Below are 12,474 nucleotides of genomic sequence, written 5' to 3' on the forward strand. Positions count from 1 at the left end.
CCAGGTGTGTCCCATTTCGCTGACGACCCTCCCGGCTCCGCCCACCACATCCTATTAAGGAAAACAAGAGCAAAGAAAAATAATTGGCAGACAGAGTGGGAGGGTCGTCACACGTCATAGCTGACACCCCAATCTTTCTGCTGACATCTTGGAATCTTACTCCGGAGTGTAAGGACAGACGCTGGAGATGAGAAGCAGGTACAGGGAGTGAACATTTAATGAAACACGGACATGAAACAGAACACGGACAGCGTCTGGACAGGGGAAACGTAAACAACATTAATGCTGACGTGGGGAACCAACGGAGGAACAGACAGATATAGACGGGGCAATCAACAATGTGAAGAAGTCCAGGTGAGTCCCCTCCCCCCTGGGGCGCCACCTGGCATCCCACCTGGGCGAGCCTGACGGGCTGGCCGAAGCATGGGCAATGGACGAGCCGGCTGAGGCGTAGAAGCCAGACGAGCCGGCTGAGGCGTGAGGGCCAGAACGAGCCGGCTGAGGCGTGAGAACCCGACGAGCCGGCTGAGGCGTGAGAGCCGGCGAGCCGGCTGATACGTTTGAGCCGGCTGAGGCGTGAGAGCCGGCTGAGGTGTGAGAGCCCGACGAGCCGGCTGAGGCGTGAGAGCCCGACGAGCCGGCTGAGGCGTGAGAGCCCGACGAGCAGGCTGAGGCGTGAGAGCACGACGAGTCGGCTGAGGCGTGCGAGCCAGCTGAGGCGTGAGAGCCCGACGAGCCGGCTGAGGCGTGAGAGCCCGACGAGCCGACTGAGGCGTGAGAGCCCGACGAGCCGGCTGAGGCGTGCGAGCCGGCTGAGGCGTGAGAGCCCGACGAAGCGTGAGAGCCCGACGAGCCGGCTGAGGCGTGCGAGCCGGCTGAGGCGTGAGAGCCCGACGAGCCGGCTGAGGCGTGAGAGCCCGACGAGCAGGCTGAGGCGTGAGAGCACGACGAGTCGGCTGAGGCGTGCGAGCCAGCTGAGGCGTGAGAGCCCGACGAGCCGGCTGAGGCGTGAGAGCCCGACGAGCCGACTGAGGCGTGAGAGCCCGACGAGCCGGCTGAGGCGTGCGAGCCGGCTGAGGCGTGAGAGCCCGACGAAGCGTGAGAGCCCGACGAGCCGGCTGAGGCGTGCGAGCCGGCTGAGGCGTGAGAGCCCGACGAGATGGCTGAGCCGTGAGAGCCCGACGAGCCGGCTGAGGCGTGCGAGCCGGCTGAGGCGTGAGAGCCCGACGAGCCGGCTGAGACGTGAGAGCCCGAAGAGCCGGCTGAGGCGTGCGAGCCGGCTGAGGCATGATGTGGGATGGGCGCCTGCCAAGCCATCCGAGGCAATAAAACCTCTCGAGCCATCAAAGGCGTGGAAGCTATAGATATTTATTTTTTTTAAATGTTTTTATTTCACCTTTATTTAACCAGGTAGGCTAGTTGAGAACAAGTTCTCATTTGCAACTGCGACCTGGCCAAGATAAGGCATAGCAGTGTGAACAGACAACACAGAGTTACACATGGAGTAAACAATTAACAAGTCAATAACACAGTAGAAAAAAGGGGAGTCTATATACATTGTGTGCAAAAGGCATGAGAAGGTAGGCGAATAATTACAATTATGCAGTTTAACACTGGAGTGATAAATGATCAGATGGTCATGTACAGGTAGAGATATTGGTGTGCAAAAGAGCAGAAAAATAAATAAATAAAAACAGTATGGGGATGAGGTAGGTGAAAATGGGTGGGCTATTTACCAATAGACTATGTACAGCTGCAGCGATCGGTTAGCTGCTCAGATAGCAGATGTTTGAAGTTGGTGAGGGAGATAAAAGTCTCCAACTTCAGCGATTTTTGCAATTCGTTCTAGTCACAGGCAGCAGAGAACTGGAACGAAAGGCGGCCAAATGAGGTGTTGGCTTTAGGGATGATCAGTGAGATACACCTGCTGGAGCGCGTGCTACGGATGGGTGTTGCCATCGTAACCAGTGAACTGAGATAAGGCGGAGCTTGACTTGTAGATGACCTGGAGCCAGTGGGTCTGGCGACGAATATGTAGCGAGGGCCAGCCGACTAGAGCATACAAGTCGCAGTGGTGGGTGGTATAAGGTGCTTTAGTGACAAAACGGATGGCACTGTGATAAACTGCATCCAGTTTGCTGAGTAGAGTGTTGGAAGCAATTTTGTAGATGACATCGCCGAAGTCGAGGATCGGTAAGATAGTCAGTTTTACTAGGGTAAGTTTGGCGGCGTGAGTGAAGGAGGCTTTGTTGCGGAATAGAAAGCCGACTCTTGATTTGATTTTCGATTGGAGATGTTTGATATGGGTCTGGAAGGAGAGTTTAGAGTCTAGCCAGACACCTAGGTACTTATAGATGTCCACATATTCAAGGTCGGAACCATCCAGGGTGGTGATGCTGGTCAGGCGTGCGGGTGCAGGCAGCGAACGGTTGAAAAGCATGCATTTGGTTTTACTAGCGTTTAAGAGCAGTTGGAGGCCACAGAAGGAGTGCTGTATGGCATTGAAGCTCGTTTGGAGGTTAGATAGCACAGTGTCCAAGGACGGGCCGGAAGTATATAGAATGGTGTCGTCTGCGTAGAGGTGGATCAGGGAATCGCCCGCAGCATGAGAAACATCATTGATATATACAGAGAAAAGAGTCAGCCCGAGAATTGAACCCTGTGGCACCCCCACAGAGACTGCCAGAGGACCGGACAGCATGCCCTCCGATTTGACACACTGAACTCTGTCTGCAAAGTAATTGGTGAACCAGGCAAGGCAGTCATCCGAGAATCCGAGGCTACTGAGTCTGCCGATAAGAATACGGTGATTGACAGAGTCGAAAGCCTTGGCAAGGTCTATGAAGACGGCTGCACAGTACTGTCTTTTATCGATGGCGGTTATGATATCGTTTAGTACCTTGAGCGTGGCTGAGGTACACCCGTGACCGGCTCGGAAACCAGATTGCACAGCGGAGATGTAACGGTTTTCTGTATGAGAAGGAGAGTCGGACCAAAATGCAGCGTGTAGATTGCGATCCATGTTTTAATAAACAAACGTAAAACACGAATCAATACAAACACTACAAAATAAAGAACGTAACGAAAACCTAAACAGCCCTATCTGGTGAAAACACATAGACAGGAACAATCACCCACAAACACACAGTGAAACCCAGGCTACCTAAATATGGTTCCCAATCAGAGACAATGACGAACACCTGCCTCTGATTGAGAACCATATCAGGCCGAACATAGAACTAGACAAACTAGACATGTAACATAGAATGCCCACTCAGATCACACCCTGACCAACCAAAACATAGAAATATACAAAGTAAACTATGGTCAGGGTGTGACAGGAGAAGGTACGGTGGGATTCTAGATGGTCAGTGACCTGTTTGTTGACTTGGCTTTCGAAGACCTTAGATAGGCAGGGCAGGATGGATATAGGTCTGTAGCAGTTTGGGTCCAGGGTGTCGCCCCCTTTGAAGAGGGGGATGACTGCGGCAGCTTTCCAATCCTTGGGGATCTCAGACGATATGAAAGAGAGGTTGAACAGGCTGGTAATAGGGGTTGCGACAATGGCGGCGGATAGTTTCAGGAATAGAGGGTCCAGATTGTCAAGCCCAGCTGATTTGTACGGGTCCAGGTTTTGCAGCTCTTTCAGAACATCTGCTATCTGGATTTGGGTAAAGGAGAACCTGGAGAGGCTTGGGCGAGTAGCTGCGGGGGGGGGGGGGGGGGGGGCTGTTGGCCGAGGTTGGAGTAGCCAGGCGGAAGGCATGGCCAGCCGTTGAGAAATGCTTGTTGAAGTTTTCGATAATCATGGATTTATCGGTGGTGACCGTGTTACCTAGCCTCAGTGCAGTGGGCAGCTGGGAGGAGGTGCTCTTGTTCTCCATGGACTTCACAGTGTCCCAGAACTTTTTGGAGTTGGAGCTACAGGATGCAAACTTCTGCCTGAAGAAGTTGGCTTTAGCTTTCCTGACTGACTGTGTGTATTGGTTCCTGACTTCCCTGAACAGTTGCATATCGCGGGGACTATTCGATGTTATTGCAGTCCGCCACAGGATGTTTTTGTGCTGGTCGAGGGCAGTCAGGTCTGGAGTGAACCAGGGGCTATATCTGTTCTTAGTTCTGCATTTTTTGAACGGAGCATGCTTATCTAAAATGGTGAGGAAGTTACTTTTAAAGAAAGACCAGGCATCCTCAACTGACGGGATGAGGTCAATGTCCTTCCAGGATACCCGGGCCAGGTCGATTAGAAAGGCCTGCTCACAGAAGTGTTTTAGGGAGCGTTTGACAGTGATGAGGGGTGGTCGTTTGACTGCGGCTCCGTAGCGGATACAGGCAATGAGGCAGTGATCGCTGAGATCCTGGTTGAAGACAGCGGAGGTGTATTTGGAGGGCCAGTTGGTCAGGATGACGTCTATGAGGGTGCCCTTGTTTACAGAGTTAGGGTTGTACCTGGTGGGTTCCTTGATGATTTGAGTGAGATTGAGGGCATCTAGCTTAGATTGTAGGACTGCCGGGGTGTTAAGCATATCCCAGTTTAGGTCACCTAACAGAACAAACTCTGAAGCTAGATGGGGGGCGATCAATTCACAAATGGTGTCCAGGGCACAGCTGGGAGCTGAGGGGGGTCGGTAGCAGGCGGCAACAGTGAGAGACTTATTTCTGGAGAGAGTAATTTTCAAAATTAGTAGTTCGAACTGTTTGGGTATGGACCTGGAAAGTATGACATTACTTTGCAGGCTATCTCTGCAGTAGACTGCAACTCCTCCCCCTTTGGCAGTTCTATCTTGACGGAAGATGTTATAGTTGGGTATGGAAATCTCTGAATTTTTGGTGGCCTTCCTGAGCCAGGATTCAGACACGGCAAGGACATCAGGGTTAGCAGAGTGTGCTAGAGCAGTGAGTAAGACAAACTTAGGGAGGAGGCTTCTGATGTTGACATGCATGAAACCAAGGCTTTTTCGATCACAGAAGTCAACAAATGAGGGTGCCTGGGGACATGCAGGGCCTGGGTTTACCTCCACATCACCCGCGGAACAGAGAAGGAGTAGTATGAGGGTGCGGCTGAAGGCTATCAAAACTGGTCGCCTAGGGCGTTGGGGACAGAGAATAAGAGGAGCAGGTTTCTGGGCATGGTAGAATATATTCAGGGCATAATGCGCAAACAGGGGTATGGTGGGGTGCGGGTACAGCGGAGGTAAGCCCAGGCACTGGGTGATGATGAGAGAGGTTGTATCTCTGGACATGCTGGTTGTAATGGGTGAGGTCACCGCATGTGTGGGGGGTGGGACAAAGGAGGTATCAGGGGTATAAAGAGTGGAACTAGGGGCTCCATTGTAAACTAAAACAATGATAACTAACCTGCACAACAGTATACAAGGCATATTGACATTTGAGAGAGACATACAGCGAGGCATACAGTAATCACAGGTGTTGAATTGGGAGAGCTAGCTAAAACAGTAGGTGAGACAACAACAGCTAATCAGCTAGCACAACAACAGCAGGTAGAATGGCGATTGACTAGGCAGAGGGGGGCTCGGATTAACTACACACAGAGCCTGAGTGCGGCTGGGGCCGACAGATAAAACATAAACAAGCAGAATGGATTACCGTGATTAATGGACAGTCCAGCATGCATCAGCTATGTAGCCAAGTGATCAGTGTCCAAGGGGCAGCGGTGGATGGGGCAGGGAAGCTGGACTGGCGAGTGTTATCCAGGTTAGAAAACTAACAATGACTAAATAGCTTGTAGCCAGTTAGCTGGTTAGCTTCTGGAGGTTCTTGAGTGTGTTCTAAAAATTAAAAATAATAGCGGTTCCGTATCACATTGGGTGAGGCAGGTTACCGGAAGGTATAAACAAATTAAAAATCGAAAAGGGATAGAAAGTAAATATGGGTTCAGTGAGTGTTTGGGACGCGGCGATTCAGACGGTTAGCAGGCCTGTGCTAACAAGCTAACAGTTAGTAGGTGCTAAACACGGTAGCAGTTAGCGGACCGGGCTAAACAAGCTAGCAGTTAGCAGGCCGAATTTGCAAGCAAGGAGATAGCAAGGGCTAGAGAGTTAGCCTTTGGGGGACGTTGCGATGGGGTGAGTCTGTTTATTCCTCTTCATGCGGTGACATCGATGGACCGGTCGTGGGTCCGGATATTGTAGTCCAGGAGCACAAAATGTTCCGTTTGCGGTGGGAATCCGGGGATGATAAATAAAAATAAAAAATAGGTCCGTTATGCTCTGGTTAGAGTCGCGTTGTTCGAACTGGCGAGAGCTTTCCGAGCTAAAGGTTAGCTGATGACCGGTTAGCTGAAGACCGCTAGCAATGTTTTGCTGACTGAATAGCTGGTAGTTAGTTGGCTAGCTTCAGTTGAGGGGTTCCAGATCCGAAGTAAATATAAATACTTTAGGAAAAATAGCTACGTTGGGTGAGGCGGGTTGCAGGAGAGTATTTAGAAGAAGTTGAGGTTCAGCAAAATGTTTTAAAAGATATGCGAAGAAAAAAAAAAAAAAAAAAAAAAACGAAAACAAACAATATATACAAGGGACACGACACGACAACACGTCCTGCTGCTACGCCATCTTGGGACATAGATGGGGCAATCAACAAAGTGAAGGAGTCCAGGTGAGTCCAATGAGCGCTGATGCTCATAATGATGGTGACAGGTGTGTTTAAGGAAGGGCAGCCTAGTGCTCGAGGGAGAGCAAGAGCATGGTGACACGAAGAAGATATTTTAGGCACAGGGAGATTTTACTGAAATTCTTTCTCCCAACTTTGCATCTGCACAGTTCTTCCAGTAAATGTGTTTTTGTGTAAAATGTTCAGTGTAAATTGTTAAAAGTAGTCCTTCTGCATAGAGTTGTACGGTTTGTTAAACTTTGAAGTCAACGTTTTTAGTTTGGGAATACAATTCAAAGTGAAAAATCTAAGTCTCTGCACCAATGGCTTTCCTGACTCAGAGGGCTTTCTATTGAATAGTGGAGTTCATGAAGTCCGTGAAGTATTAGGGTATTGTCTCAACACCAATGACACAGGGGAGTAATAATTAAGTCTGTGGTTGGTCATCTCTGAAGTAATATATGTCATCACCATGCTATTTTGAACCAGTTCCTGTCTATTATCATAAATAATCTCCTCTATAGCATGGCTTTTCTTCCACCGAAATACTTGGTGATCTGATGTAAGTGAAGCCTCTGACTTCCATTGTAGTACTAGGCTTCTGTCCGTGGATTGTACTGACCAATAAGGTGAAAAGGTGTACGTGTTCCAATCGCACAGAAGGTAAGATACACATGCATTTCCTACAGTTTTACTTAGTGTCGGGAGTAGAGAGCAGATTGCAGACTCGTGAAAGTGTGCCATACAGCAGTGAATCTCCAGCAGAGGGTGTTAGTGAATTATTGATGAATCCCAGAGTCTGCACTGCGTGATCAGTCCCTATAGCAACTCCTGCTGTAAACCAGCTGATCCAATGAGCTAACAGGGGAACAGACATTCGCGTGATATTGTTGTTGTGTGCGCCGCGGTGCACGTGCACTAGATTGATGCATGCGCATGAATGTGACTGCTATTCCCGTGACAGACATGAGCTAGTCCACCATGCAGTATCCGCCATAGCTTTGTCAGAGTTGCCTTTACTCATTGGTGCCAGTCTGCACTTGAGAGGTGTTCCTAAGTATTTTGTTACATTGATTTTGGCAGGCCTTTATTTAATTATGGTCCCCGTTCAAATAACTCAAGTCTCCATTGTGACTAAGTGGATGTAGGGACGCAGTGTTTCTATGGGGGAGGGTGTACAGTACAGTCCTCGCCCCCCTTGTTATTGTCACTGATGGGTGACTATCTACTCTACTCTAGATACAGATACACACTTGAGTCTCTCAACACACGTTTGGACTGAGCCTGTTACCAAAGCACTCCAAAATGGCCAATCAAGACCGAGCCGCAGATTGCGCTCCCTACGAGGCTGTAAACAGCTGTAATTGAGCAGTCGTGGTGGTAGTGATTGCAGTCGGGTAGCTTTCTCTGCCCAGAACTGCCCCTTACACTAAAGAATGGGGAACGAGTAACTGGGACAGCAAATGGAATATTGAAGCATAATGGGGATTTAGAAATGAGAGCTACGATTAAAAATAGAGAAAGAATGTAGAATATGTTTATAACAATGTAAAACACTTGTGCTGTAGACTAGAGACAAAGACAAAGTGAGACCAGAAATGACATTATGCAGAGAGAATTAAGTAGAGACTATAAATAACAGTAATATGATAAACTGTAGAGAGACTACAGTACATCTGGAGGAGAGAGAGTAATCCCAGTGGTGCGCCTGTGCAAGGTCAGAGCTGGGCTCTATCTGCCAGAGGGATTATGGGCCAGAGTGGATCACAACTTCAATCTGGGATTCAGCTCTCAATCCGGGAGCAGGACGGCTATATCCTTTTTTACCAGCCATGCCAGGCACCCCTTGACGAGTCGTAGATCTGAAGCCTATGTGCCAACCCAACCCAAACATGGACAGTATGACAACGAAAGTCAGATAAATTCATTCAAAACACATACTGTACAGATATGGGACCAGTTTTATGTTCCGCAGGGTGCTATTAAAACTCCATTCCCCACCCTAACCCCCTCCAACCCTGCAGGATAATGTGTATACGATGCTAACATTAGACAATACAATTTTCCAATAAACTACTGACACAGTGTCCCTGTTTACATGTACCATGCTCAGCATAAGGATGACGCTCTCTACCTCTCCATTTCTCTCCCGCCGCCACTTTCGAGGGGAATTATTTTGGGAGCAATGACGTAACCAGTCAAGGCAGACGCTTTGTTTGAGGAACCTGTGGTGTTTGGGCTTATGAATGGGGGGGAAAGTTGATAGCCAAAAAAGGCACAACAAATGTACAAGCCTTCGATAGCCTCCAGAGAAGATATGAACAGTGTTGTTGCTCAACAATATGCATTGGACTTGACATTTAATTCATCATTGCTTACAATACTATACTGTCGAATAAATCATTTTTGGTAATATCAACATTTTAGTCAACAAAAGTATAATTGACTCTCCATTGACTCTGCTCTCCTTTGTGCCTGCTGCCTACTGTGCTATGCATTACCCTCCATAATAAAAACCAGCCACTCCTAACGCCAGGAGAGCAACAGTTACCACGACAACGCCAAGTCACATGGCAGCCCACACAGTCACCAAGGTGAACAACACATCCTGTCCTCTGTAAATAAGAGCTCTGGGCTTGATTTTGTTTACTGTGTGTGGGGAGAGAGGAACACTCAACCTTCGTCTCTCCCGAGCCCGTACGGGAGTTGTAGCGATGAGACAAGATAGTAGCTACTAAACAATTGGATACCATGAAATTGGGGAGAAAAAGGGTAAAAAAATTAAAAATTCCAAGAATTACATAAAGATCAGTGGCAAACATACGATGCACAGAAGTTTAACCAGCCATGCAATGGAGAGTAGAATTAATGTCGGCTCTCCGGGAACACAGAGTAAAAGGGCAAACTGTAAAAAAAAACATTGTCCGGGGGGACTCTCAAGTAGAGGTCGACCGATTAATCGGAATGGACGATTAATTAGGGCCGATTTCAAGTTTTCATAACAATCGGTATTCTGCATTTTTGGACACCGATCATGGCCGATTACATTGCACTCCACGAGGAGACTGCGTTTCAGGCTGACTACCTGTTATGTGAGTGCAGCAAGGAGCCAAGGTAAGCTGCTAGCTAGCATTAAACGTATCTTAGAAAAAACAATCAATTTTAACATAATCACTAGTTAACTACACATGGTTGATGATATTACTAGTTTATCTAGCTTGTCCTGCATTGAATATAAACAATGCGGTGCCTGTTAATTTATCATTGAATAATTTATCATCGAATCACATCCAATAGTCAAAGGTATATGAAATACAAATGGTATAGAGAAAAATAGTCCTATAACAACTACAACCTAAAACCTCTTACCTGGGAATATTGAAGACTCATGTTAAAAGGAACCACCAGCTTTCATATGTTCTCATGTTCTGAGCAAGGAACTTAAACGTTAGCTTTCTTACATGGCACATATTGCACTTTTACTTTCTTCTCCAACACTTTGTTTTTGCATCATTTAAACCAAATTGAACATGTTTTATGATTTATTTGAGACTAAATAGATTTTTATTGATGTATTATATTAAGTTAAAATACAAGTGTTCATTGTTCATTCAGTATTGTTGTAATTGTCATTATTACAAACATATATATAAAAATTGGCCGACTGATCTGTATCGGCTTTTTTTGGTTCCTCCAATAATCGGCATCTGAGTTGAAAAATCATAATCGGTCAACCTCTACTCTCGAGGGCGTAATGATCCCATAATGATGTGTGAGCAAGAACACCTAGTAACACTGATATATGAAACTGTTTAGAAGCAACAGACAGATACATCACTGATTGTGAAATCCCCACCATCGCCAATATTATCATGAAAGTTCACCCAAAGTACAAAATTACATATTGGTTGATTGACCCTGTAAGCAGTCTATAGACAAGGTATGACAGCAATCCATGTTTTGGTTTAGTTTCCCCGTCACAAAGGTTTAGCATTTGTGGAGACAAATCCCAGTCAAGTCATGGTACCGATATTAGCACTTCTCGCGCATCATGTTCAAATCATCTATAAATGATTTTGTTTGAGCTGCACAATACATGTTAAATACTTTGGGATGATTTGGAAATGACGCGCAAAAAAATGCTATTGACTTGAATTGTATTTGTGCCATGACTTGAATAGAGAGAAATAGTAATGTTTTTTTTTTGTGTAGGCACTAACTCTGCCGTGATTCGTTTGACAAAGCCTATGGGGAAGTGAATACCGTTTTTGGATAAATCCCGAAAATAAGGTATGTGGTAAACACAGGCTTAGAAGATATTATTCCTTTGGTCTATGAGACAATCTTCATCAGCAAACATCACATTCAGTGAATTTTGACGCATGTATGAATTTGTTTTTAAAAAGTTCATAAAGGACATAAAGGCTTCATAATTCCTAAAGGTCAGATTAACTGACTGATATTATCTCATAAAACAAAATGTATAAGATCTCCTAAACCTGTGTTAACCTCAGACCTTATTTTCGGTGTTCATCCCTAAACCCTATTCTTTCTCATTAATTTTCCCCATAGGGATGGCTGAACGAACTAGAGGTAACTAATTTCCGGATTTAAGGACTACAAACTGGCAAACTCTATGGGATTTGTTTCCACAAATTCTACGTTAGCATTTGGAAACAGTGCCAGGGAAACTAAACCAAAAGTATGGTCTGCTGTAGACTGCTAACAGGGTAAGGAAACTAATGCTATCCTTTGAATTCAAAGCTAAATACAAAAATAATCCATAGATCAAAAATGTTCTTTGTCTAATGGAAGCACTCTAGTTCACTACCTGAACTTTCAACAAACACACAATCGCACAACTCAACCTTAATAACCCTTCAAACTTTCCGACAGGGAGCGTTGGGACGGTAACAGAGAGGTCGCTAGTTCAAATCCCCGAGATGACAAGTTGAGGAAAAAAACACCTTTACATTGCACACATGCGTATAATACACACGTTTACATGTGTGAAACAAGACAAATATAAGCACCCGACAAATTATTATTATTATTTATTTCCAGTTTCACTCTACGAAGTGTGTGGGACAGAATGCCTGGCCGGCCCTACATGACACAACACCTGTAGTTGAGCCTGTCTACCAGTGAAAATCAGATAATGAGCTCACCCCAGCACCTACTGCACTCACTACTCCTCGGCCGGCCGTCTCCTCTCCCTCTGAGGAACAAGGGACGAGGCGAGAAAAAGGTCTGGATGAGCCCAGGACAGTGTGTGTGTGTGTGTTTACTCACCGTCATAATTGACTATGATGATGGCGAGCATGTAATCCTTCCCCAGCATGCTGATAGGTGTTCCTTCCTTCCTGGCCGACCTGGCTTAGCTGCACCACATTCCCGTACCAAAATGTCCTGATGTCGCCAGGACAACTCTTCCCCGCACACACTCGTTACAACTGCACACAGCGCCAACCGTCAAGGGACACACTCACATGCCAAGAGGATTCAAAATATATTTCTTTCTCTGTCTGACTCTCTGTGCAAGCCCCGTCCCGGGAACTCTCGGGAGTCTTCTCCGTCCGTCTTGCTGATCTCTTTCTCTCTCTATCCTGCGTCTCTATCTCTTTATCTGTGCTGGAGGGATGCTGTTTGTTTCACTGCTGCTGCCTTTCGTTTCGCTCTCTTTGTACTGCGCTCAGCGGTGCCTGCAGCTTCCGCCACTCCCCTCCCCCTCCTCCTTCTCCCCACCCCTTACCTATCTTTCTCACGCGCTCAAGCTTTTCTATCGCTCTTCCTCTTTCTCTCCCTGCCTCTCTGGTTGTCCCCTGTCTCTCGGTGCCTTAAAAGGACTGCTGAGGCCGATAAAAG

At 46.8% G+C, this 12,474-nt stretch overlaps 1 protein-coding gene across 1 annotated transcript in view; it reads right to left on the reverse strand.

The window, feature by feature from the left end:
* LOC139418696 (amyloid-beta A4 precursor protein-binding family B member 3-like) overlaps positions 1 to 12,265 on the reverse strand; it is a 40,028-nt gene extending 27,763 nt beyond the window's left edge. Inside the window, exon 1 of the mRNA XM_071168343.1 lies at positions 11,902 to 12,265. Within this exon, the coding sequence (XP_071024444.1) occupies positions 11,902 to 11,950 (49 nt within the window). The 5' untranslated portion in view covers positions 11,951 to 12,265. The remainder of the gene's footprint in view (positions 1 to 11,901) is intronic.
* Between the last annotated feature and the right edge of the window lie 209 nt (positions 12,266 to 12,474).

This window comes from Oncorhynchus clarkii, chromosome 10 (assembly GCF_045791955.1).
Source record: "Oncorhynchus clarkii lewisi isolate Uvic-CL-2024 chromosome 10, UVic_Ocla_1.0, whole genome shotgun sequence".
NCBI lineage: Eukaryota > Metazoa > Chordata > Actinopteri > Salmoniformes > Salmonidae > Oncorhynchus > Oncorhynchus clarkii.